This window comes from Stigmatopora nigra, chromosome 2 (assembly GCF_051989575.1).
Source record: "Stigmatopora nigra isolate UIUO_SnigA chromosome 2, RoL_Snig_1.1, whole genome shotgun sequence".
NCBI classification, from domain to species: domain Eukaryota; kingdom Metazoa; phylum Chordata; class Actinopteri; order Syngnathiformes; family Syngnathidae; genus Stigmatopora; species Stigmatopora nigra.
The window spans coordinates 8,002,145-8,029,004 of NC_135509.1; the positions used below are offsets into that span (position 1 = coordinate 8,002,145).

Here is a 26,860-nt window from a genome sequence, read left to right on the forward strand (position 1 = left end):
CACGGCCTGGCGGCTGTGAGTCGGGTTTCGTGTTTTATTGTCCCGCATCCACAAAGGCTTTTGGCGTTTTCATCCACGTCTTAGTTACACTGTGTTTTTTAGTCTCACTTTGTTTCCACTTTGCTCCGCTTCCATATATATCCTGATAAACACCAGATCCGGTAACCTTCTCTGTTAGTATCAGAGCCTCCGGCCATTGACTCCACACTGTATCACTTTTATATTCGCTTTGGTTTTGGAGCTTTGGCTGAAGTATTCTCAGATATTCATAACACTTTGTGACAATTTGGATGTGAAATTTGGTAAACTAGTGGTGTGCCTTCTGTTAAGAATTGTGTTTCATTGTCGGTCTTTACAGAATTTACGATTGTTCAATTTACGAAATGTTCAGGTTAGGAAACGCTTTGATTTGAAAAATCTTCTTCCTATATATACGACCATTTGTCCAATTTAGGAAAGATCAACAAAGGTATATCATATAAACATAAGGAAATGAAAGAACGCATTCTGCAGACTTCTCTTTCTGGAACCAATTAATTTTGTAAGTAGAGGAAAATCTATACGTAGCCCACTAGCTTCCAGGGATGGCGATAGATGTTCAACCTATTCTGAGTAGCCCTATTAAATTGGATTCAATTTCTATTGCCGTCATATATGGAGGTCTAAAGGTCCCTTGCTATTAAGCTATTAGTTTAGGGAGGATTTTCTGAGGTTTCCAAAGATTATCCTGAGCATGATGTCATTTACAAAGATTTTCAATGTTAACCAATATTGCAAATCCATCATGACATATTCAGATCTTGACAATTGTGCTACCTTTACACATTTCCATGTCCAATATCTGAAAATCTACAATTGCTTGATTCTTAGTTGCCTCTGTAATAGTACCCTGACTGATTATCCTATCATGGGAAGTCTATTAAGACAATGATAAACTGTTAACCCTGTTGAACATTCATCATTGCAAATCGCATAGTCAACTTGTGGTGCCTTTTTGATAAATAATAATTTTTGAAGACGTTAATAATGGAGAGTATGTAATATGCAGATATTAAAACAAAAGACAGGCTTAGCGGCACAGCTCGGGGGTTTGAAATTCTATCCATGTTCCTTGGTGCTGTCTGGAAACTTTATATCCCCTTCCAAAACAGAAGGAATTCTACTGGAACGTCCTCCCATGGGGGCATTCTTTGATTTTGGACAGAGATTACCCTGTGAGGTCATTTTTTTTCAGAGTAATATCATGAAATAAGTGATGCAAAACATGCAACACCGTGACTGTGCGTCATAAATCCAGCTCCAAATCATTTTGTGATCAAAAGAGCTGGCAGAATTATGATTGAGCGTTTTTATTAGAAATTAAAATGGCTGTGGGAAAATCAAACCTCCTTCATGGCCGCAAAACCTGTTGAAGTTTCCATGGAAAACACATTGAAGGCCTTGTATGCGGCAATGTGTCTCGCTCAGCTACTTTCATTGCTTGTGACTTCATATTTGACATTGAGATGTCCACACATTGTAATTATTTGGGCCATGGAGTTCTCATTCACGCTGATTAGCAAAAAAACAGACCATGCCGTGTAATGTCAAAGCTATGTACATAGTCGTGCTTGTTTGAGGTCAACATCCCGTTTCAATGACATTGAGTACGCTGCCTTGATCTTTAAGCTTGAGAAAAAAAGGGTTGCGGTATAAAATGTAAAAAAAAAGCAGAAGTAATCATCAAATTGCCAAAATATTTTTGTAGGATTTTGTCATTTAAGATTTTCGTCAATGAATGTACAAAGTGTTATGGTAAGAAAAAACGGTTTTGTGTACTTGGTTGCTATGTTTTTTTTGTATGGGATAGCATGTTAGTTAAATTAGGAATAGAATTTGACAACAGATGAAATGTCAAAAGTGAGTTGTGACATTAACAGTATTTAATCATCCCTTCGTTAGACATTCCAAGTTCCTCGAGTCCCAATTTTGTGATATTAATAATGTCTCCCTTATGCTCAAGGGTCGGATAAAATGTCCTGGAATTTTTGGCGAAGGGAGATGTTTTTGTCTTTTTTTTAAGAAGAGAACTGTGCATGATGCGTGTCTGTCATTGCGAGTGCTTTGGAGAGATCTTGCTGATTGGCTCAGTCAGCAAAACAAGCCAATAAGCTTTCAAAGAGGGCAAGCTTAGATTTAATGTATGTGAACAACATGGAAGTTTTACTAGTCTTAGACAGTCTTGGCAGCTTATGTGATGGAAGAGGGCTCATCAACCAGTAAGAAACAAAAACAATCAACTCACTTTACAGGAGAATATACTAAATTATATCCCTGTTTAGTTGAAAAATGATGACCCTGTGGCTAGGTGCAATGCACGCAACATCGACATGACTTCATCATTCCCACGGTGGAATACATTATTATTATTATTATTATTATGGGGTTTGATACAGCTCTCCTTGAAATGACTGGGATAGGCTTAAGCACCCAGTGACTCTTGTGAGGATAAGCGGTACAGAAAATGAATAGCACATTTGGATTTACAGCAAAAAAAAGCTAATTTAAAATGCAAGGCTTCCCATCGCTAGTTTTACAAAGAAAACAGCAGTAACGCGTCCGGGTGGCCGACCCGTGTTTTCAGAGACATGAACTCACATGGAATCACAAGGGAGTCGCATGCTTGCCTAAACGCAAGGTTAACCTGAAAAAAAAAAAAGGAAAACTGATTGAGCTCTGCCAAGAAAAACAGAAAACGTCTCGAGAGTTCGGGAACAATTATCCACGTTGTTACGTCTGCTCAGTGGTCGGGACCCGACAAATCGCCACGCTAATGCACCTTGTCACGGCGAAGATGGAAGGATTGGATAATGGCATTCTCCACGGGGCACCTGGTTTGGCACTAACTGCTTCGTTAAGGGTGGTCCACGTGTGAGAATTCCCAAGGGTGCAGAGTACTGCTGTTTGGGAAGGCCTTGCAAAAACTTTGGCGACTAATTACCAGTTGCATAAACGAATACTATTCAATTTGTATGATTGGCTGAATGGGTGGGCAGCAGATCGCAGGAGACAAGAAGACAAATAACCAATCACTCTGGGTTACTCATACTGAAGGGCAATTAAGAGCATCCAATCAGGTTAGCCTTATAAAAAGGTTATGTGATTAAACAACAAAGAGATATGTATTAGAATATAGTTGTTGTTTCCAGTGTGAAAATTTGAAAGTAAAATGGAAGAAACACTAACAAACCCAGCAAATCGACAAAAATATGATTTAAAATATCAAGTTAAATGGCAAAAATACTTTCTTTTTATCCGTAATAGTGATAGAAGGGATACTTTTGCATTTTGCAACTTTTGTTCAGTCCACATTGGGATTAAACAACAATTTAGAATCCAAAATAGAAAAAAAATCTTGCAATTTTGGTCAGACTTGGACAAGCATTTTGGTATGCAATTTTGCAACATTGATACACTGGATAGCACATTCCAGTAAGTAAATTCCTATACATCCAAAAATCTAGCGATTTCACAATATTGCAAAACATAACTGCACCATGCAGGCTAGGTAGCCTTTAAATTTGCCACGGATGTCGTCAGGTTTGTTTACTATCGCCCCGTCTTTCCCATGCGCCGACCACGTTGCCAAAGACAACAGAGTGGAGTTCAGGAGACAGCTGCCAGAAAACACTAGAGTTTATTTAACTCGCATGGCACTGAGCTGCATGCTTCTCTACCCCTGCTGTCACTCTTCATCTATTTTATTGACTCTCATGCTGTACGGACTGTGAATTGTCCCACCAAATTACGTCAGAAGGCTTTTTGTCCACTTTTATGCCACAACAGACGTCCGCTTCAAGGCTAAAACACTGTTTTGCAACTCTGGGTTTATTGAATAAAGTCATTAAGACTTCCTAAATTAGAGCAGAATGAAATTGGCACATTTTTTCAGAGCTGTGATAAAATCTTTGGTTGTCAGGCTGTACTTTTTAGAAGTGGCTACCCCACCTTAAGGCTTTCGTGGGATCAGAATTTACAACATGCACAAAGTTTCCAAGTCAAGACTCAAGATTGGAACCCAGGACCTTTAACCTTGCTTGACCTGGAAAGGGGAAAGGTTAATTTGATAGAGGAGTAGTTAGTCTTAACACTTTCAAGTGGTTAATTCCTGACTTTTGGTTGGTGATGAATTCAAAAGTAGTATACACACTACAGTAGAAGTAAGTAATAGTAAGTAGCAAAGTAAGTCATACCCAAATCTGTCCTGCCTTGCCTCTTCCTGCCTTGTCCATTTTTAGTCGACTCCTTCGTTAAATTAAGTCATTTGTAATGCTACTTACAGTGAGATAGCATATGGACACTTTCTCAAAACAATCGCCAAAGTCATTTTTCGGACCAGGTTTACCAAGAAATATACATTTTCGGGGCATTTCCCCCCCCATAAAATGATAATTTTAAGAGAATGTCGATATTGTACAATTATAGAGTAGCAATCAATGTATTTAGCACACTCTCAACAATCATAAAACTGCTAAACTTCTTTGGTAGCTCTTTTTTAAAGCCACAATTAATATAATTGTCTCTATTTATAGATGAAAAATACTAAAAAGATATTTAACATATCGCATCTAAATGGGTATTTGAATTTCTAGACTTTTGATTGAATAATGAGTTGCTGACACTTCAACCATTTCCAAAATAGAGATGATTTTTCATGGGCCAAGAGCGAGGAAAAAATACAAAAACATTTTGAAGTACATCCATTTAAATTCAAGTATTTAGCTTGATCGTACATCTATCAGGAAAAGCTTTGTATCAACATTTGAAAGTTATGTAGGCGGTTTGGTGCCACACTTTGTCATCTAAACTAAACAGCAGTCTGTTTATCGGGGTCTAATCCTCTTTGGTTTATTACTACAGTGTAACTGATAACATAGCTCTCGGTCAGTGTACTTCTCAACTTTTAAACAGTACAAGTCAAGGCTGGACAAGTGAAATACATTTTTTAAAACATGTCAAAGGGGTAGAATGGAAACTGCCTTTTTTTGTGAAGGAATAATTGCATGCATGCATTTGATATCTTGATATCTGTAATTAGTTTGACACAAGACTGTAATTATCTGAAAAACTACTTATTTAGCCTATTGTTCTCCATTTTACTGTTGTGATCTCAACGTAGGTTTGTTGTTTTCTGATCAAATGAAAAAATGCCCTTCCAAAAATTAGATTGACAGTCCAATGCAACTTGTTTTCCACTTGTTTGTGTATTTTTTGACTGTTGCAATTTATAGTGCGAAAAACACGGTTAGTTCACGCAGTCATTGAGAAGTTAATTATTTTACAAGGAAGAGAAAGCTGGAAAAAGTCAGGGAGATGTAATGATCAAGAGCTGAGGGGGGGAGGACAAGTGGGATGCGTGAGCTTCATGAAGCACGCCATTGTTTGCCTGGTTGATTAGAGGTTCAAATGGCTGTGAAACGAGCTGGAACTCAGAATTGATCAAACTGCCCAGTGTATAATTAAACATTGTAACTCAACACACGCAATCTGTTCCTGGAATATATCAATTCATCCTTAAAGTGGAAAATAATTGTTCTCAAAAAGGAGGGTAGCTGAAATGGTCCATAAAAAGATGACCAAAGATGATCAACCTAATGATTAACTGGTTACAGAGCGCCGCTTTAGTTAGAAGTCCAATCTATTTTGACAGGGAGGGTTGACGGCATTCATTTTCTGCGACTTCAATGAGTTAAATGAGGGGTGTTAAAAGAAAAAAAACAAAGGATGCAAGTGCTGGTAAAGAGTGGTCCAGCGGTCAAGTGATTATCGCATCAGCCTCATAGATCTGGGGTCAAGGGTTCGATCCCAAGTGGGTCCTCACTGTGAGTTTGGATGTTCTACTGAGCTTATGTGGGTTTTCTTTGGGTACTCTGATTTCCTTTCACATGCCCAAAACATGGATGCTAGGCTAATTGTAGGCTAAATTGTTCTAATCTATGAGTCTGATTGGTTGTTTGTCTCAACCATTGGCGGATAACCGAGTGAAGATGTTCCCATAGTTGGCTAGGATAGGCTCCAGCACCACTTCTGAGCCATGTGAGGATAAGCAGTTTGGAAAAAGACGAATGAATAAACAATCTACAAATCGCGGCGAATGAAAGTGTAACCACAATGAAAAAAATCCCATGATTTTGGCAGAGGATTAAACAAAACAACGACATTGTTTAAGACAGACTAACTACTTGTAACTTTTTTTTTGAGGGGCGGGGTGACCTTTTGTTATGAGCAAACAGGTTTAAAAGAAACACAAAAGGCAAGAGCTTGGAGGTAGGATAATCATGGAGAGAGGGCAAGATGCCTGTAGGGCTCCATGGTGAGGCCGCTCAATGGGCACAAACACAACTGTGTGTACATATCCTGCACTGGTTTTAGAATAGAACCCCCCACCCCCTAGTCTACTGCACACCCCCCCTCAGCGTATATGATTGCTCCTCCCTGGCTTCATCTTATGCGCCGGTTTCTCTCCAGGGCAACACAGAGGGGAAATCAGAGGCGTCCACGCGCCATGACGAAAGAAGGATCTCGTCGTCCAAGTCCAAATGAAGATGGGGCGCCGCGCTGCGTATCTGGCAGCAATTACGGCGCCAGGATTAGGACTCTATCCCATCCAGGAGTCACATTAGTGGGATTGATGCTGTTGGCCATCATCCCATTTGGAGTGAGCATCAAACAAAGTGTCCCTCGGGTCAAACTGAGCCAAAGAGGTAAGAGATGATATACTGTTGATTTGTATGATGGTTTTTTGGCTGTTTTATCTTATGCCGCCACCTTTTATGAGCATGGACTGCTTAGGTCTATAGAAAATTGCCTGTTATGAAATAGTAATTTATTGTTTTGGCTACAATTTCCAATGGAGATTATGCTTGAGGGAAAAATAAAATCGTCTTTTGTTGAGATTGACAGGACTAAAAAGAAAATATAAGAGGAATTAAACTTGAGAAATGTTTCTCTTTAATGCATCTTTTGAACTTTAAGTCGAAGGAGAGTATTTAAAAAGGCACATCAGACAAATAATTATGATGAAAGGGAGAAATATAATACTATAAATCTCAATGGAGTATAAATTGCCTTTTGGGGGCTGTTTTTTTAGGTTTGTTTTTCAGAAACCAGTAACAAACGTTATAAGTTTAGGCCACTGAAATGGGTCACTTTTGACCCATGGATTGCACCAACTTAACTTCAAAGTTTGTAGTTTTTTTTTATCTACGCTAAAGAATCAGTAGCAAAAACCACAGAAATTATTATCTCCGTTCTGCTCATAAAAACAAAATCCACGCAGGGACCTAAAAGTTAAGCGATGTTCCAGCGTTCTTCCCCTGGTCAAAAGGCATCCAAAAATCTGAGTGGCTACAAATAGATCCATATTTCTGTCCTGAATGTCAACCATGAATAAAATGCAAGTAGCTTTGGGAATTATGATTCTCTTCTTTAAGTGTTTACTCAGCCGTTAAGGTAGTCTTTAAATATGTGGTTCTTCTTCCCAAGCCTTTTTTGACGTCGTACGAATGCACTCGCCGGTATTTTGGCATCTTTCTCTGTTCTCAGCTGTTTCTCAAGGGACAAAACCCTTTTAGACCTCGGACTGTGGGACGATTCAAAAAATTCCATGTTTGGTTATCTTGGTCAGATGATGGACGCATCTTGGTCTCATCGGTGCACATTCTTCAAACGTTACGCTGGAGTTAGCAACCTGTGAAATCTCCGGTTCAGTCAGGGAAAGCCATCAAAGCAGCTGATTCACGGGTGAGCCTTCCGTGTCAGTCAGAATTATGTCCATGTTTAACCGTAGACGGGCCTCAAACATACTATTGTAGCTGTAGTTGGGCAAATGCATACAATTTAATTAATCCAAAATAAATTCATGCATTTAAAATGATTAAAGGGTGATTCAGTGAACGGGTGTTTAGGCCTCACAGTTCTGAAATGGAGAGTTCAATCCTTGGTGGGTACAGACATTCTGTAGGGAGTTTGAATGTTCTCCTCGGGCCTGTGTGGGTTTTCTGCAGGTACTTCAATTTCGTTTAACCCTGGGCTAAATGTATTGTCCCTAACGATGAGTTTGAATGGTTGTTTGTCTCTATTTGCCTTGCGATTGGCTGGAAACCAATTTAGCAGTTGGATTTCCAGTTCTTCCACAAATCTTTATGCATATGCCCATCATAAACAAGAAAGTCTTCAATAGCCTAATCCGCAATTCAATTCCCCTGAGATGTCTCTTAATGTTTTTACACTACAGACAGTCAGTTAAAGAAACTACCAATAAAAAAAACTCAAGAACAACACAATGATGAACAGCAAATGGAAAGACATTCAATGACAGAAAACTATTAAGGTTACCAAGGACACCAATGGTGAATATACTCAGAATAGGGGCGTCCTGGGTGATAGTCAAAGGAAAACTCAATCTCACTGTGTGGGGAGTCATTCTGAAAGGATTGACACTGTGATTAGCCTCTTGGTGTGAGGGATTGGCGAGGTTACCAACCTTCAATATTTGAACTTCTCCGTCTCATCCACTACACACAATCCGCCTTAATTCCTTCTCCAGTGCGTAAGCCTTCGCGCTCACAACCACACATGCTCAAAAGTACCCCTACTTGTTCATATCTTTCACCCCCACACTCGGGGCAAGGGAGGAAGATTAGGCCAGCTCGCCCTGTCGGTGAACGCTAATCTGTTCTGTAAATACGCGGCACAGTCAGTCCTTTTAAAATAGTCATTTAGTCGATATTTCTTCTTGCCAGGATGCTCACCTTTTCTCAAAGGAATGAACTTTGGTTGTTGATTTGGCTCACACATTGTAGCTGGAGTAAAACATCTTAATTTGGTTTATTGCATTGCTGATAAACCAGAATATGTGGTCAAACGTTTGGGAATTTTGACTAAAGTTGGCAAATCAAGTTTTTTGACCACATACTGTTAGTTTTGAAATGTAAACATTGCCACGGTGAATGACTTTATGCCATTGATTTATTGTCTGGACGTGTTTTAGCTTGATTTTGGGACATTTAAATAACAATAGTAAAATAGAGAACAGCAGGCTAAATAGGTTAAATAAAGGTTTTTTTTAAGATAACTGTAGCTATAAAAACAGTATAATAGCATGTCAGTGGTTAGAGAGAAAAATATAGGTTGTGGACCCATCCAAACTGTGATTTACAGTCCAGAAAATATGGCAATTTTTAATATTTAATTTTGTTTTTTTAACTAGAAACAAAATAGTTGATGGTCTTATGTATATTATTGCATTCATACAGGAAAATGCAGTTTCTCAATAGCAGTCACCGAGAGGGTAAAGTTCACTCAGCAGTAATTTTGTACTTTGCGGCCTAAAATGTCAGGGAATTTTTGTTTATTTTGTAGTACAAAATATTTTCAAAACCCCCTTTAAAACTGCCTGTCAAAGTTACAGTCAAGTGAATAAAAATGACGTATTTGTAAAGTCTAAACAAATTGAACTCATTGGTTAAATTACCAATTTATTTAAAATTCAGTTTCTAGCAAAAGCACTGCTCACTTGATTTGTTGCAAAGTGCTACCTACAGGATGGAGCTTAAGCCCTTAATTGGTCTACAGAGAGTTGTTAGGTGAAACAATGGGAAAGGAACGTGAAAGAATAGAAAACCCGGCCTTTTCTCAAAGGCGTGATTACAGTCTTTTTGTAAAGACTGGCTACATTTTAAGAGAAGCATAAAAAGGTGGAAGTCCACCATTGTTTTTTGTATTTTTTGTCACATTTTTCTTTGGCAATATCAAACTATTTACAGCATGAATCCAACACATTCCCCAACGGAGTCACAATGTTTCGCAATGTATTGCTGTTATGCCGAATTCAGTTTCTTTGTTATGCTTCCAACTTTAAAATGCTGTTTTGTGTTCAGACCGAATTTAACGTTGATGAACATTGAATTTTGCGTAACCCGCACAACTTCTACTTCACATCACGTAAAAATAAGTAATGAGAGGACTTCGACCTCGTAAATTCAAGATCGTTTCTCTTACTATCATTTTAATCTCTTAATATTACACCAAAAGTTTGTTTTGGTCCATTGCCAGAAAGCTCAGCCCGTGAAACCAAGCAATGTCTTAAAAATGTGATATAATTCTTGAGTTGGGATCTACTGGATGTCATGACACAGCGGCTCACTACTGCCAATCAGTGGACGGGAGTGAGAAGTGCAGCCACACATTGTTTATTTCCATCAAAAACACTTTTAAAGTTCGATTCAGATTGATTTTGAATCGATACCAGAATCGTGCAATGTACTATTGCGATAAATTTAGTAAACACCTATATTTAAGACGATCTTTTACAGTGGTTGATGGGTCTTATTTGACAACATCTGTCGTCCATTCACGGCTCATCAAATCAAGGTGTTGGATGACTGATAATGAATTATACCTGACACAAGATGGGCAAGATGGTTAAGGCTATTTTAACTTCTTATCAGTTTACTGTACAGATGGCTTGAGATGACGCATTTGCTTTTCTTCACTCAATCTACACGTTAGGAATGTAAATCCTCGACTCCAGAGATGTCTTCACGGTCGATGAATGCGCAGTAAACATACCCTGATATAGATATCCATAAACACACCCACTGAGGTAGTTGACACTTTGCTATTGTATCTTTTTTCGACGCTGATCTGGTTTCTCTGCAAAGGTGTGTTAAACTTTAGAGGACTTAGTCGTTTCTATCTCTCCCAAAAAAGGAAATCCAATGCTTGTTTTGGGGATTTTGCCTGGGTATGAAAGAATCCCTGCAATATCCTGCTGTAATATTTGCACAGATACTTTACGCCGACGTGTTTCGCTTTATTCTACATCTCTGTGATGTCATCTGTCATGAGTCTACGTTTTTCCTCATTTGTCTTGAGCAGACCTTCTGCAAACAGGCAGTGTTTCTCTCTTTTTGGGCCCCTCCGACGGCCTTCTGGCTCACTCCCTGCTGTTGGATGAGGAGAGGGGTCGTCTTCTACTGGGAGCCAGAGATCACGTTTACCTGCTTGACCCAGACAACCTGGCCAAAGGTCCCAGAAAGGTACACATTGGCGGGGGAATGCGAATACCAATACCCAAAACGTCGAAACGTCATTTGGTGTACTGTCAGCATTCTTTAGGATTGACAAATGTCTTTAAAACAGCTGTAAAAATTACTACATGCACTAAAAAGAAGGTCCAGCAGCCCATTTTTGTTAAAAACCTGAACTTTTTAAGGTAGATGGAAGCTATTCCAGGTAACTTTGTCCCTGATCATTTGTTACAAGTCAACGATGATTCTAACCATCGACTTCCAATCCACTAAAACTGGTAGGCTGGCAATGAATGATTAAGTTACACTGCTATCGACATTCAGCCTAAATGGATTGGACGTCCATGCCAACCGATTAGTTAAATATTCAGCAAATAAAGAAAACCAATCACACATCTCAAGACAAGCTTCTGTCTAAAGTTAAATCACAATTCATTGTGAAATAGTGAAAAAAATATTGGGTTCACTGTAGCATTTGCAACATCTGCTTATAACATGCTAGGAAAATGAATCATATCCTGCCATTTAAACAGTAACATGCAGTTACATTGAGACTGATGTATTCCTGCTTTCTGTCTCATTGTATACAGTGCTAGGCTCCACTAAAAAGTGCTCCGCATTGTTTCAACAACTTAACGAAAGTATCTGTCAGCTATGGGCTATTATATGTAAACACAAAAGCACGTACATTCAATAAATAGCCATTTGACACACACTTTTACATAAACAGACATTCGCATTCTCCATATGTTCTGATGTTAACACAGCCCAGGTTGACCCGTCAGTGAAGCGGACCTGTGTTTATTTGATTCTTATCTAGTTGTTTTAACTCTTCATCTAGCTGTGTGAGTGTTACCTCTCTGGTCACTGATACCGATGCTGGAAAGATTAGCACCACCAGGAACCTATTTGGGTTCTTTAGGGACCACTTTAAGACGCAAGCTTGAGGTTTTTTCTGTAAGGTGAGACTTACTGAAAAGATGTTAAAAGTCTCACTAGAATGAGTTTTACATACAAATTAAATGATAAAATCTTGTCAAAGAGTATTCAAAAGTAGTTTATCAAGACTCACACTGATCCATAACTATGACATTGCACATAAAACATAATTCGTAGTCGATACTCGTTGTTTTTACCGGGTGACGAGTCGGAATATGACATTGAAAGTTGGTCAGAGTATGTGCTGAGGAATTATTCCAGGAAAATGTTACTGAGAAAGTTAATAAATAGATAAATAAATAAAATAAAATTGCCATAACATGGCAAAAGTGACTAAAAGAAAGGGCGCGATGGCATTTCGAGTCTAAATCAACTCGGGCATTTATGCCTCTCAACTGTAAAAGCAAACATTGTGATTGAAAAACTAATAATCTATCTGAAAATATTCAAACCTGAATTTTTTCCACCTTTTTTTTAAAGAGGTCTATGTTAAAGCTGTTTAAAAATCCTCATGTGAAAGTAGGGTATTGATCTCGGTTCCAATTAAGTCCTTTCATAGGCTTATAGCGCTTTTCTGTGTGAATTCCTCACCAGTGCCTTGACTCATGAGATGCTTTAACATTGAAGGAGGTATGTTTGCATGCCTATACGATCCCGACGAAAACGTTTGGCGATAGCACCCCTTGGTAGGTTTTAAGGGGGGAGGCAACACGCTAAGCACATAAGCCTGTTATAACACATGTGTGAACACGGGGCGGTGCACCGAAGGGAAAGCGTTATGTTGACGTCTGATTTATTGCCACCGCACATGGAGGCGATAGTTACAATGCTACAGTAAAAATACCAAATTCCGCTAATGTTGTGCCACAACAGGAGGGGAACGTCAACTTTTATTAGTTTGAGATTTATCCAGCGATAATACACTTATGAACTGCAAAAACTTTAAAGGACAGAGGTCAGAATTTTGGTAAAATGTGATGATGGATTAACCGTGAAATTGATTAAAAAATGTTTATATGCTTCCTGGTTTACTTAAAAGCAGTACCAAAAGTGTGGATGCTTTGAAATTGGCTATTTGGGCAAGATATGTTCTCCCACAGGTTAAAAAAAATATTCGGAATTTTAGTGCATAGCGGGACAAGTCCAAGAAAATATTTTTGTCCAAATCATAAGTCTAAGATGTTAAATTTACACAATTACACAATGATATTGGTATTCAACATATTATGCTTTATGAATAAAAGTATGTGTACCTTTGTCTATGTTTTTTTCAGAATTTTATACAATTATACAATTTTGGTCCTAGAAATATGCTTGAGAAGTTTTCTTGTCTTTGACTAGATTTACTGGCCTGCACCTCGAGACAGAGTGGACGCATGTAAACTAGCAGGCAAAAATTCCAATGTAAGTCATGTCTGCTTTTTCCTAATTATATTGCTGCCAGCAAATTAAAAATCCCAACGCAACTGGCACCGTCCATCCATTTTTTTTTTTTTTTTGGCAGGAGTGCGCCAACTTTGTGAGAGTTATCCACAACTACAACCAGACGCACATTTATGCCTGTGGGACAGGAGCCTTCAACCCCATTTGTGCTTTTATCGAAATCAGTGGTTCTAGACAGGTAAAAATTGATGACTAAATTAATGCCTTAAATCACAGAAATGTTTGGTAGATTTCTGAGTCCATAAACATGTTTAAGCAGACTCGATTCTATAGTCAAATAAGACTAGGTATTGTAAATGAATTGGAATGGTTTCAATTTGGAATTGAAAAGCAGAGTTGAGACTATAGCTGATATTTAAAAAACAAAAATTTGGCGAGTTAAAAATAATCATGTGAATTCCTACTTTGTCCCAAATTGTTTGTCAGGATGGTGTTTTCCAGCTGCTGTCAGCTACAATGGAGTCTGGGAGATTAAAATGCCCTTTTGACCCATCACAGTCATTCACTTCAGTCCTCACAGGTATGATGACGCTCGACTAGTAAAGTGGATTTTTAAGGTGACTTTCCACTTCATTTTCATGAGAATTTCAAGAAAATACATTGCATAATCTCACAAATTGAAAATGTTATATTCTAAAGACTGTATAGCGTCAAAGGTGGGTAGTAACATGACATTTACTCCCTTACATTACAGTTTTTGAGAAAAATATACTTGTAAAAGTTGTTTTACCATAACAAACACTATCATTTTCCCCCTGTGTTGTATTCAGACCAGTTTCTATACGCGGGCACGGCTTCAGACTTCTTGGGCAAAGACACCACATTCACACGATCCCTGGGCCCGCCACCTGACCAGCACTTCATTCGCACTGACATCTCCGAGGACTATTGGATCAATGGTACACACACATTGCATTGAAAACTTATTGCGTTTCTTTCCCCCCTAAAAAAAACGTGGGATACAAAGAACCTCTCTGTGCTTCAGGGATGGTTATTGGCATTCCAGAGCCGAGGACACAGCCGGCTTGTTCATTTAGCATGACTTTTTTTTTTACGGGAACACATTGCTTGCCACACCTAGTAAGGAATTTACAGTTTACAACAAAGGTCATGCTGTTAACTGGATACAAAAAAACATATTGCAACCTGTTCTCACCATATCCATTTTCTGCACACCTCAATTTTTCACAACCATAGACTAGACCATTTTTTCAATGGGTATCATTTTACCAGCACTACTCTATTGCCCAACCCCAAAAAACTACTAGAATCTTATGGTACTTTTCTGACTTCGTCGCACCTGAGTATAAGTCGCACCCCCTAAACAATATACAATGAATGGGGAAAATATTTGTAAGTATACATTGTATTTTAGGGGAATTTTTTTAATTGATTAGAAACAGAACATTATACGCAATAGTAAAATAGGGAACAACAGTCAAAATATGCCACTGTTAATGCAACATATTACTTTTTATTTGATTAACATAGACTAAAAAAACTAAAAATTGGGAAACTGGGAGATTAAAATGTCTATAGAAGCCAACTAAAGTATCTAAATGCATAAACAGCAACAACTGAATTGCCTATGGTGCATATGACTCCACTTTATTTCGGCTATCGATGAAAAAAATCACGCATCAGCATTTGTTACCCGCAACTAAACCTTCGCACATGTTCCCCACATTTCACAACTAAACTACATGGAGAATTCAGCCCGTTGTGTATAGACAGTACTGTGTATATATATAGACGGAGAGTGCCGTGACTAGGACGGCAGGAGTTCATTATTTGGTGATGACGTTCCCTTCCTCGCGTGCCATCTTTTAAACGCAGAACTAACAATAACCTTCTGTTGTTGAGCGCATTAGCAGGCATACATTAAGCTGTTCCAGTTGGGCAGTCACTCCGGAGTTGTAGCCTCAGCTTGTAGCGCTTGAGCTGATGTTGATGGAACGTCAGACTTTGGGTTCGCCACCCACCAGATCGCCAATTGGGACACGACCTATGCCATTGTGGTTGATAATATATGATATGCGGATTTGGAGTTTTGCTAATCTAATTAACTTTTTGTCATTATTCAATAAATGGACAGTGATTCCCAAATAAAAACAAGTGTTCTGCCTGTGTACCGCTGTATCTAAATAATGTTGTACAGTACTGACTTGAATATATTATTTTTGTTATTTTAGAAGAACTCAAGCTAATGTTTTGACATCTTTTTTTTTTTAAGTAACTCTTCGTTATTGAGTGCTATACATTCTTAAAGATATTTAATATTTGGACTAAAGCTGGTTTGCACTAAGAACGGAGAAAAGGAATATAATGAAGGCCATATGTTGTATAAACATAAAACAAGACCATGTTTACTTCAGTGCTGAATGAGGTTTCAGACATAAATGGTTATAACTTATGTTTTTCCAATGCAATGTACAAAAATTGCAATTGTCGCCTTAAAATGAAGTAGCCTGGGATCAAATCGTATTGTGAGAAATGGGGCGAACTCACTCATACTTTTTACCCTCCTCCCAATAATTTGACCTCTTCCCTAAATAGTCTTTTCTGCATATCTTTAGAGGCCAAGTTCATATCGGCACACCCCATCGCCGACACCTATAATCCAGACGACGACAAAATCTATTTTTTCTTCCGAGAAGTGTCGTGGGAAGGCAACGACAAGAGCGTCCTGTCACGCGTGGCTCGTGTTTGTAAGGTGAGTGAGTGCAGGTTAAAAAAAACGACAAAAAAACGAGGCGGGGTGGTCAGTGTCAGGGAAGTGAATAGATAGGGAATGAAAAATCCTCTCACACACAAAGAGGAGCTATAACTCTTGGTGTCATCTGATAGGATAAGGATCTTTGTGTCATCCACTTTAGATGTGCTTTATCTCCCATACAAGGAGGCCTTTTTCTGGAGACAGTCTTGTTTTGCAGTCGTATGAAAGAGAGGCTTGGTGCTGCTGTCAGAAGCAGTAAATCATGTTTGGGACACTCCTTCAGCTCTGGGGGAACTTACAAAAGCAATCAGAGTGCTGTAGTTGGGATTTGGACTCCCATCATTCAGACTATTTTGATGTTGGGATTCTGTGCTGAGTTTAAAATGAATTGAGATACCAAGACTCAATTGGTCAATGAAGCAAATTATATTCATGAGTCATATTAGGCTACTAGATGGAAGTGAATGTACTACAGGTGACTGTTGTGGTTTGTACAGTGTGTGGCTGACTACCAGGGGCGGATCTAAAATGAAGTATTTATAAAAGTGGGGAAGGGGAAGCAAGAATTTTTTGGAGGGGTGAAAAATATTGGATAATGGTGGAATACATATTGATTATGCAGTGTTTTTTCAATGTGAGTGCCTAGACCAGACATGGGCAAACTACGGCCCGCGGGTCACATACGGGCCGTTAGGCTTTTTAATCCGGCCCGCGGGTCACATACGGGCCGTTAGGCTTTTTAATCCGGCCCGCCGATGTTTACGTTAAATGTTTTTTTTTAAAATATATTTCCTAATACATTCCTTTTTACTTTACTTTGTACTTTATACTTTAATGATGAGTGATAGGTATGTCCTTTTTTCTGTTTTTGTTTCATATGTACTGTTAACGGATGCACTTTTTTATATGTATCGTATCTTGTGCTGACCCGGCCCACCTGTAAAATTTTTAAAGACAATGTATTCCCCGGACCGAAAAGTTTGCCCACCCCTGGCCTAGACCGATGTCGACTAGTACTTTCGTTAGCCAACGTGTTCTCATGTTGGCCATCAATTTCCCTCCCCTTGTGGGATCCTACTTAGACAGTTTAGTACTGCCTCCTATAGTTTACAGCAAAGTTGATTTAGGATGGGAGTCCAGACAGATTAACAACTGATAACATTCATTTAAAACCTTGGGTGCAGGCCAAATGGGAGCAGCCCACCTCACGGTTAGATGTTAGCAATCGAGGGTCTGTCGCTTCATTCTCATGGAGGGAAATTACGCCCTATTTATGATTTCAGATAAAACGGGAAGGGAAGAAAACAATCGTTGATACGTTTATAGCTAGCAGCCACCTGCTTTTTTTTTCTTTGGTTAAATAGATTTTACAATACATAGAACTTCTTCATTCCAGTCTCATCTCCTGGCTGTCTTTAAATGAAGAAGAATGTAATAGCAGTCCTAATACAACAAACACAGCAAGGAAGTAGCATTTAATTAGCATATAAAATGCAGCAGCAGGGTTTGTCCAGCTGGTTTACTGCACTTTGCTTTATTTTTTTGGGATGCTGATAATGGTGATGTTTCAGAATGACGTGGGTGGCCTGAGGAGTCTGACCAACAAATGGACCACCTTTCTTAAGGCCAGACTTGTGTGCTCTGTACCTGGACCAGAAGGAGTCGATACGCACTTTGATGAACTACGTATGTCACCTTTTTCTTTTTTTTTTTTTTTAAATAACTTTTCATGGTATTAGTTTATCCTTATCTCGCTTTTGACCCTCAAAAGTCTTGGTTTTGTCGAGATTAGACAGCAATTCAAGAGTTGACACTCACTTAAAGCCTTTAAATATTGACAGAGCAAGTGACTATTTATGGTAATTTAAAAAAAAACTACACTTAAGACATTTTATAGGGCAAATTACTATTTTCGGTCAGTGAAAAAACTAAAATATTTGCAATTTTATGTATAATAGCAGTTTTAAAATGGTCAATTATTATTGTGTTTTGTAGAATATTTATTGTAGTCATATATACATTTGTTAATCTTAAAGTACATTTTTTAAAAAGGAATATTTGCCCAAGTTCTTTCATTTGCTGCTCAAAATGAATTGGACATCTAGCACTATTATGGCAGCCAATGAGTTAAATAAGTCCTCTCTAAAAGTAAAAATAATAATAGATAATACAAAAATGCATGAAAGGATTCTAAATGTTTGGAAACATTAACCTTAATTATTCCATAGTACCATACCCAGCCCGTTTACAAGTTTTAGAAATGTTATGAACTATTTACATAAATAAAGAAGTCCCTTCGGAGCTCTTAATTTATCGGAATCCAATTTACGTTCCTCTGAGAGAAATAAAAGTAGTTCAAATTGCAGTGAGGTTGACTTTTTAATATAATCTAATAGAGTGCCTTAGCAGGATAAGGTGCGATAATATTACCAGTTATGAAAGCAGTAAATTTCAGGGAGCTGCTTGACTTAAACCCAAATAAGATCCACAGTAGTAAAATAAAATCCCTATCCATCTTTCAAGGGCGACTTTACAGCATGCCTATTTAACACAGTGCGTCTTTCTTTTAGAGGACATTTTTATGCTTCCAACAAGGGATCCCAAGAACCCGACAGTCTATGCAGTCTTTACCACCTCCAGGTATTTAATTCACTTTGTTTTGAACTCTTCTACAACAAAATTTGTCTTTTAGGTGTTTTTTTCCCAAATAATTTTCCTTTACGATGATTATTTTTTACAAATACATTCTCTTTTTCCAAAGCTCCATTTTCCGGGGCTCGGCAGTGTGCGTCTACAGCATGGCGGACATTAGGGCGGCCTTTAACGGGCCCTATGCCCACAAGGAAGGGCCAGACCACCGCTGGGTCGAGTATGAGGGGAGGATACCCTATCCGCGCCCTGGGATGGTAAGTACAACGAATGAAATAGAAATAAAATGGTTCTTTATCCATCTCTCGTGGAGGAATTCACTAGCCATTGCAGCAGATAACAAATATAGGACAGTATTTTTCGGACTATAAGTCGCACTAGCCAAATAATGCACAATGCAAGGGAAAAAATATATATCGTATAACAAACCCTAATCACTTTTCCTGGATAACTTTAGCCTAAAAGGCATGATATAAGCTATAAAACTAAAGACATACATAGATAAGTGGTGCTTGAGAATAAGCCAAACTATAAAAGTTCAACTTATAGTGCGGAAAATACGGTAACATAGACAAATAACAGTCTGTAAGTCAAAATAACTAATTTGTTCCAATTGGAGTCACAGTGCCTTCGAATGAATTGACGTCTATCACCGTCAGTTATCATGTTTTGAGATTAAATTGAACTTCATGTGATTATATATTTGTATTTTTATTTTTTTTAGTGCCCCAGTAAAACGTACGATCCCCGCATCAAGACAACGAAAGATTTCCCCGACGAAGTAGTCGGCTTCATCCGTTACCACCCGCTGATGTTCCGCTCCGTCTACCCACTAAGCGGACAGCCTATTTTCACGCGGGTCCGAGTGGACTACACCCTCACTCAAGTGGTAGTGGACCGAGTTTTAGCAGAAGATGGACAGTACGAGGTCCTATTCTTGGGTACAGGTGAGTCTGTGGCAAGTGACTGGAACCCGTTTGAACCACCAGAGGGAAGTAGAGTACTAAGAAAGCCTGAGCAGCACTGTCTCAGAGTCAGAAATAAATAAAAGGAAGATAAAACCAGAAAAACTACAACATGGCTGGCAACCAAAAATGAGTTTCACAACTGGACAATAGGGGGAGCCCGAACTGCATTTTGAATAGAGAGTAATTTCATTTGTCTTGATGATTTCAGATAAATAGCTTGACAATATATTTCAAGTGCTTGTCATATCTGCCACAACAACAAATGTTTGACTTTTGTAGATGCTGGCACCGTTCTTAAGGTAGTGAGCATTACCAGAGATCAGTGGTCAACTGAGGAAGTGGTGCTTGAAGAGCTTCAAGTGTTTCAGGTTTGAAGCCAGAAAAACACACATTCAAAGTCAAAACAAAATTATAATACAAACAGAAAATGCAAGACTCCCTTTTTTGCATTTTTCTTTTCTCATACAGGTTCCCACTCCCATTCTCAGCCTGGAGATTTCCTCCAAGCAGGTTAGACCTCATTTCACATCTTTGTTTCTCAAAAAAATAAGCACTTTAGTTGTATTTGTTGTACCAGAATGGTGTCTGGATTTAAAGAATAACAATAATACAAAAAGAAAAAGCTTGGGTAAATGTGACTGGCAATTGCTATTTTTTCATAAGTGAAGTTAGAAAATAGCATTTAAATGGTTAATAAATAAAATTTAAATAAATGAATGAACTTAATCAAAACAATATTGATTAAATAACACGAAAAAACTGAAATACACTCTGGTCATATATGTCAAAATATATCACTACCTGACCTACAATTCATTAAAAAAAAAAAAATGGAAAGACGCTTGTGTTGACGTGCATCCGGAGTATGTTTTTGTATAATTAAAATAAATTGATAACGTTCCAAAAAAGTCTCAAGATAAACGCTATACTGAACTGAACTTAGAATTTTCGGGTTGACTCTTGTTTTCACAGCAGACCCTAAACAAGTTGCTGTATTTTCTTTTTTTTTCCTTTTTCACGCTCCCTTAAATCTCCTAGCGCCGATCACGTTGGTTCTACCTCCCCTCTGGGTTTGGTGCTCTCTCTTGCCGGCCTCGCGCCTCATTATCAAAAAGGTCATGGGTGTCACCAGACACTTCAGCCCTAATCAAAGCCCCCATTAATCTTTGGCTGCATTTTGACCTACTCGCATCTGAGGGGGTCGTGCTTGGAATCTCCTTCACTTTGGACACCTCGAAAACACAATAAAACCATTTCAATTGCCTTCTTTCACACATCTGCTAGAAATAAGTGAAAATAATCTTCCAATGCCTCAAGTCAATTTGACAAGAGGGACTTGCATTAAACAGAAAATAAAATAAACTGCTATGTCAAGCAATAAACATTGCTAAAGCTAAACTGCCTCCAAGTTCCGTTGCATCCGCGGGTTTGGACCCTTGCATTTTTCCCAGTCGATGTGCTCCATTGACTTTTTCTCCAATTTCAAATAAACACGTTAAATCTGTGCCTTGTCTTCGCTTATGTAGCAACAGCTGTACGCGGGTTCCAGCCAGGGTCTGGCGCAGCTTTCGCTCAGCAGATGTCACCTGTACGGCCAGGCCTGCGCCGAATGCTGCCTGGCCCGAGACCCGTACTGCGCCTGGGACGGCCTAACGTGCTCCAGATACATCCCTGCGGCCAAGAGGTGTGAATGTTTTCTGTGCACTCTTGGCCCTTTTAAACCAGGGGTGTCAAACTCCAACAAAAGTTTGGTTGGCGGGCCTCCTGTTTTAGACGAGCTTACATAGCATCCAATGACTTGGGAACTGGTTTGATTTGATTTCTGTCGTTTAGGAGAGCAAGGCGACAAGATATCAAGCATGGAGACCCTGCAAGCCAGTGCTGGGATACAAAAGACAGTATGTAGTCTGTGTTCTTAATGTTTCTTGTCATTTGCGGACTTATATTGAAGCATAGCAACGCGGCATTGGACACGATGTCTACGGTGTTAATGTTAGGCCAATGAGTTGATACCCAAACATAAGAGAATCCATTCAAAAATCCTGCTATTTTTAGAAGTCCACCTGATGGTACATTGGTTCCTTCACCAGACCTTGGTGTGGCAGGCGTGGGTTTGATTCCCACTCTGTTGAGGTGTGATTGTGAGTGCAAATGATTGTCTCAGTGCCCCCGTGACCCACGGGAGGATAAACAAAACACCCACGTGAGGATAAGCAAAGCAACACGAATGAAAAATGTCAATAGTTAAAATGCATGGCATTACTAAGTATGAATGGCATTCATATATTAAGAAATGCAGTTGTTCTGAGTGTTAAAGTATGCAAATTAGGAATTTTATGTTGAAGATAATAACATTTGAACACAAAATTATGTCAGTTTATGGGCAATCTATTTTGTGATGTCAGTTATACCCACACCAATAGACTAAGAAGGTTGAGTAAATTGGGATACTTGCATTTGATTGGGTAAAAATAAGGCATTAATAAAATGGCTGACCCCATGTCCAGGATACACTTCCTGGAAATACGAGGTTTTATGTATATTTTTCTCCACTATTACACATGGCATGCATGCTTAGTTATTGGGGATAGGCTACAGCACCCTCACGACTCTCGTGAGGCTAAATAAATGAATATTAAATGTAGTAACCTACTGTGGGATGACGTTTTCTTTCAGGTCTCGGCGTGGGACTGGTGGATGAGCGAATTCTATTGGGCGTACAGAGCAACTCAACGTTCCTAGAGTGCATCCCCAAATCTCCGCAGGCCCAAATCCGCTGGTTCCATCACAGGATTGGATCTAAAGATCGAGAGCAGGTAAAAATGATTTGAAAGTCAGACTTTTTACAAGCCAGGGGTCTCAAATTCCACTTCACAGACTTAATGAACCCTCACTTTAACTGACTTATTGGAGGCCAGAGTCTTCAATTCCAACGCAAATCACATTAAAGCAGATCCAAAGGGAAGATTAAAGAAGCCCTTTGACAAAGACGTCAGTCACTTCTCGTAGAGATGAAGCGACAACTCCCATTAGGCCACCGTGTCGTAAAATTCAATAAAAAAGGAGCGATTAGGAACCGGCGAGTTTCTTAAATTGAGTTGTCTGTGATTTTCATGAGTCTCTTGGGCTTTGGGAAATGTCGAGCTACAAGGACAAAGCAAGAACTGCAATCTATCATACCGTGATAATAATGTACTAGTTCTTGTTTGAATTACTTTGTGATTGAGGGGCCAAAAAGCAAACCACTTTTTAACATTTTCATGGAGAATGGTAGCTTTGAATTCTCTTTAATGTCAAATAGTTTTACTCTGCTGTGCAGGATTTTGAAATACTTCCATTGGTTGATTTTTTTTCCATTCAAAGAAGTAGCTGGTCAGAAAAAAATACATGATTGTTACCTTCATTTAAGATATTATAAGATATTATGTTAATGGTATTGTGATATTTTGGGTCAAAAAAGCATACTAAGATACTCCTGCCAAAAATCGCTGTATATAATTTAAAAATAAGTCAAAGTTTAATCAAAAACAGGTTTGTGTGTCTAGAATATATACCAGTTAAAAGCTAGGACCAGAAATGGGAAGACAGGAGAGACCAGGGTATGACAGGGCTGAATCATGTAATTGAATAATCATGAATATGTATTAAAGTCTTACAATCACAGATTTTTATACACTAATTAGAAGATAGAATGAAGTATCAAGACTTAAAAATAAGATTTTAAAGAGGGTATAACATAGAATTCATGGAATTTTGAAGGAGCGCCAAAAACTGAGTGACTTAATTTAAGTTGTCACTGATATACTGTAGTATGTCGTTTCACCTTGCAGCGTGTTGTCCAAAGCTGACAGCAACACGAGCGGAAGATTTGCGGCTTGCCACACACACGGCTCGTCTGAGCTCAGGACATTCCATTCAAGTTTGCCATAACATTATACGTTCACTTTGAACACACTGCGAGGTGAAAAGATTTACATTTCTGGTGGTAAAGCTGTCCAGTAACAGTCGTTGGAAGAGCGTTTTTTTTTTTTTTTTTTGCTGTAAAATTGTTTTATGGCGGCTCCAAAACATACATATGGCAGAAATGGGGGTCACCGGACAGCAGTGAAATATTTAACACGCTTTTCAATTTCTTATGAGACTTCCTGGAGGGGGTTGTTTGAGAAGAAAATGTGTGCAGTAGCAAAAACAAAATCACTTTCGAAGTAAAAGCCAGTGTAGCTAAGATACCATGTTTTTTTTTATACATTTATATCCATATTCCAAAGGCATGAAGTATATAAGATAAAATAGAAAACTTGCTGTCTGTTACTGACAACAATTAAAACCCAATTCATTAAACTGGAAGGATGGACAAACATTTATTCAATCATTCACTGCCATCTGACCTTCCTCAAATGTATTAGACATCTGCCGCCAATAGCAGCAAATGAGGTATCAAGAAAAATGCAAAAATCAGATTTTAACCACTACAAACTTTGCATCGCAACCTCTCAAATTCTTAATCTTGACTACCTTCAAAAATCTGTTCACAAGTTAAACAACTGATATATATTGTCTTTCATTTATTGTGACTTACAGTATTTTCACAACTATATGGCGCACCACATTTTAAGGCGCACCGCATTATGAGGCTCACCCTTAATGAATGACACATTTTAATTTTTTTCCATATCTAAAGCACACTGGAATATAAATCACCCTGTCCATTTTGGAGAAAATTTAAGACTTTTAAGTGCGCCTTATAGTTGTGAAAATACAGTATCTGTTGTTTTCTTACCAGAACTCACTAACCTAAAGGAACCAGTTTCCCCGACAATAAACTTTGGGATTTGTTCATACCGATCCACTCCTAACAATACCAATTAACTCCTCACAGGTCAGACTGGACGAGCGTGTGATACAAACCGACCGAGGCCTACTCATCCGATCCCTGCACGCGTCCGATATCGGCGTTTACGAGTGCGAAGCTCGGGAGCGTAGCGATTTTGCGCACACGCTACGCCGGCTCACGCTGCAGTTAATCCCGCAAGGACAACTGGAGCGAAAACCCAAGGCCACCGAGGACCCGTTGACCGAAGTGCGTCAAGGCCGGCGCTACAAAGACTACATGCGGCTCACGAGCTCCCCGTTGGGGTCTCTGGAAGAGTACTGCGACTCCCTGTGGCTCGAGAAGAGGCCGTCCAAAGCCCGCACTCGAGGCTTGGGTTCCGGAAAATGGAAACACATGCAGGAAATGAAGAAGAATCGGAATAGGAGGCATCACGGAGAGAATGAAAGAGCGACTGACAAACTGTAGGAGGTTAAACGAGAGAGGACTGTAAAAAAAAAAAATCGGAGGGATGGATCAGTCAAGTGCCAAAAATGGAAGTTCACAGTGAGAAAATATTTAGCCATTTTTGTGGACTAGTATATTTTTTTTACTCTGGTATGAAAGGTTCCACAAATACAAAATGTATGAGTTCATACAGAAATGTTCACAAATTGGTTATATTTATTCAAATATTGAGATTTGCCAAACTGGTACGAACATTGGAATCGAAATGCCGTCCACATGAAAGTCGATACTTAGATTTTTGAGTTTTCTGAATGAATTCCATTCAGTACCGCAAAAAGAAATATCCGCTGATTTTTTTAGAAAATTGGGTAAGAAATAAGTGCCATTTACTGGATAACGTTGAGACTTGCTACAAGGGTCTTAAGATTTTGTAGCAGTGTAACCAATGTCAATTGGAACAGGTATAATTATCATATTGTAGAAAATGGATCGTACATTTTCTTGCATGCTTTAAAATGAAGTAATGGTGGTGGCATTGTATGGAAATACTTGAACGTTGATGGTTTAAACCAGGGGTGTCAATTTTTGCTATGGGCCACCTCATTCTTACTTACTACATGTTTTTATCATGCTTAAAGTGCTTTACATTAGCAATCATTCACTTATACATTCACACACAAAAGGTGTGTTTTGGAGTTATTGTTGACTTCAATATTTTTTTGGCACTATTTATTTTCCCAATTTAATTTCCCTTTTAAAAGGTGGGATAACAGTAAATATTCTTTATTTTTTTTAGGAAAAATATTCTTTTTTTTATATATTTATTAGCTCACTTCTTATAATTTCATTTTTTAATAAACAAAACAAGAAAAATATCAGTGAACATTTTCTGTCTCATTTTTGGATAAAAAATAAATAACAGTAATTAATCTATTTTTATTTTAGGAAAATCGAACAAAAAATAGTAAATATTCTCAAGTATTTGGTATTTTTTGCGCAGAGTTTAGTTTATTATAAAAAAATAATAATTTTGCGGGCCATACAGGATACAGCAGTGGACCAGATTTGGTCCCGAGGGCTACCAGTTTGACACCCCTGGTTTAGATAGAATTATGATCTGGAAAGTGACACAAACCAAATTCGTAGTTTGGTCAAGACATGCAGTTTATCATTAACTTTCACCACTTCAGTGATAATTTCACAACTAGTCTCCAAAAAAACAGCACATTTTTATGTCCATTTCCAATCATACGACCCTTTTCATCTCTCTGCTGTAAATTGGAATAAAATCTTCACAAGTAGTTGTCCAATCTATTTGAATGAGGAAAGTGGCAGCACATGAACGTTCACACGGATTGGCCGTCTCTTGCTGTCAATATCGGCCAATGAACGAACAACAATAACTACTTATTGAGGCAAAAATGTACGATTTCTTCAACTTCTACCATGAACGTACAATCTATTTGGAGTGAAAATCTGGCAGCAAATATATGATCATTAACATCATTAGCTGCCATTCCTCCTACTTCAAATGAATTGGATGCTTAGCGCCAAAGAGTGAAGCAGCATCTGACCAATCACATTCAAGTGAGAATGCAGTAATTTATTATTAATGTTTTTAAACGTGGTATCAATACAGTATCGAGATTAGCCGATCCAACAAAAGCTCGGTGTCGAAACTGTTATCGTTATTTTGGCAACATTACGAATAAATCACGAAATACGAATTTCACACGTATTGATTCAATACACGAGTAGCATTTTTTTAAAATGAAACTGCTGAAATAAATGACAT

At 38.5% G+C, this 26,860-nt stretch overlaps 1 protein-coding gene across 1 annotated transcript in view; it reads left to right on the forward strand.

The window, feature by feature from the left end:
- sema3d (sema domain, immunoglobulin domain (Ig), short basic domain, secreted, (semaphorin) 3D) overlaps nt 1-25,940 on the forward strand; it is a 28,505-nt gene extending 2,565 nt beyond the window's left edge. The window contains exons 2-18 of the mRNA XM_077735411.1: nt 6,508-6,743; nt 10,921-11,081; nt 13,353-13,415; nt 13,516-13,632; nt 13,881-13,974; nt 14,225-14,353; nt 16,031-16,167; nt 17,742-17,856; nt 18,741-18,810; nt 18,932-19,076; nt 19,544-19,766; nt 20,067-20,155; nt 20,256-20,297; nt 21,314-21,471; nt 21,621-21,685; nt 22,464-22,603; nt 24,667-25,940. Coding sequence (XP_077591537.1) covers nt 6,545-6,743; nt 10,921-11,081; nt 13,353-13,415; nt 13,516-13,632; nt 13,881-13,974; nt 14,225-14,353; nt 16,031-16,167; nt 17,742-17,856; nt 18,741-18,810; nt 18,932-19,076; nt 19,544-19,766; nt 20,067-20,155; nt 20,256-20,297; nt 21,314-21,471; nt 21,621-21,685; nt 22,464-22,603; nt 24,667-25,086 — 2,367 coding nt within the window. The 5' untranslated portion in view covers nt 6,508-6,544 and the 3' untranslated portion in view covers nt 25,087-25,940. The remainder of the gene's footprint in view (nt 1-6,507; nt 6,744-10,920; nt 11,082-13,352; nt 13,416-13,515; nt 13,633-13,880; nt 13,975-14,224; nt 14,354-16,030; nt 16,168-17,741; nt 17,857-18,740; nt 18,811-18,931; nt 19,077-19,543; nt 19,767-20,066; nt 20,156-20,255; nt 20,298-21,313; nt 21,472-21,620; nt 21,686-22,463; nt 22,604-24,666) is intronic.
- The last annotated feature ends 920 nt before the right edge of the window (nt 25,941-26,860 follow it).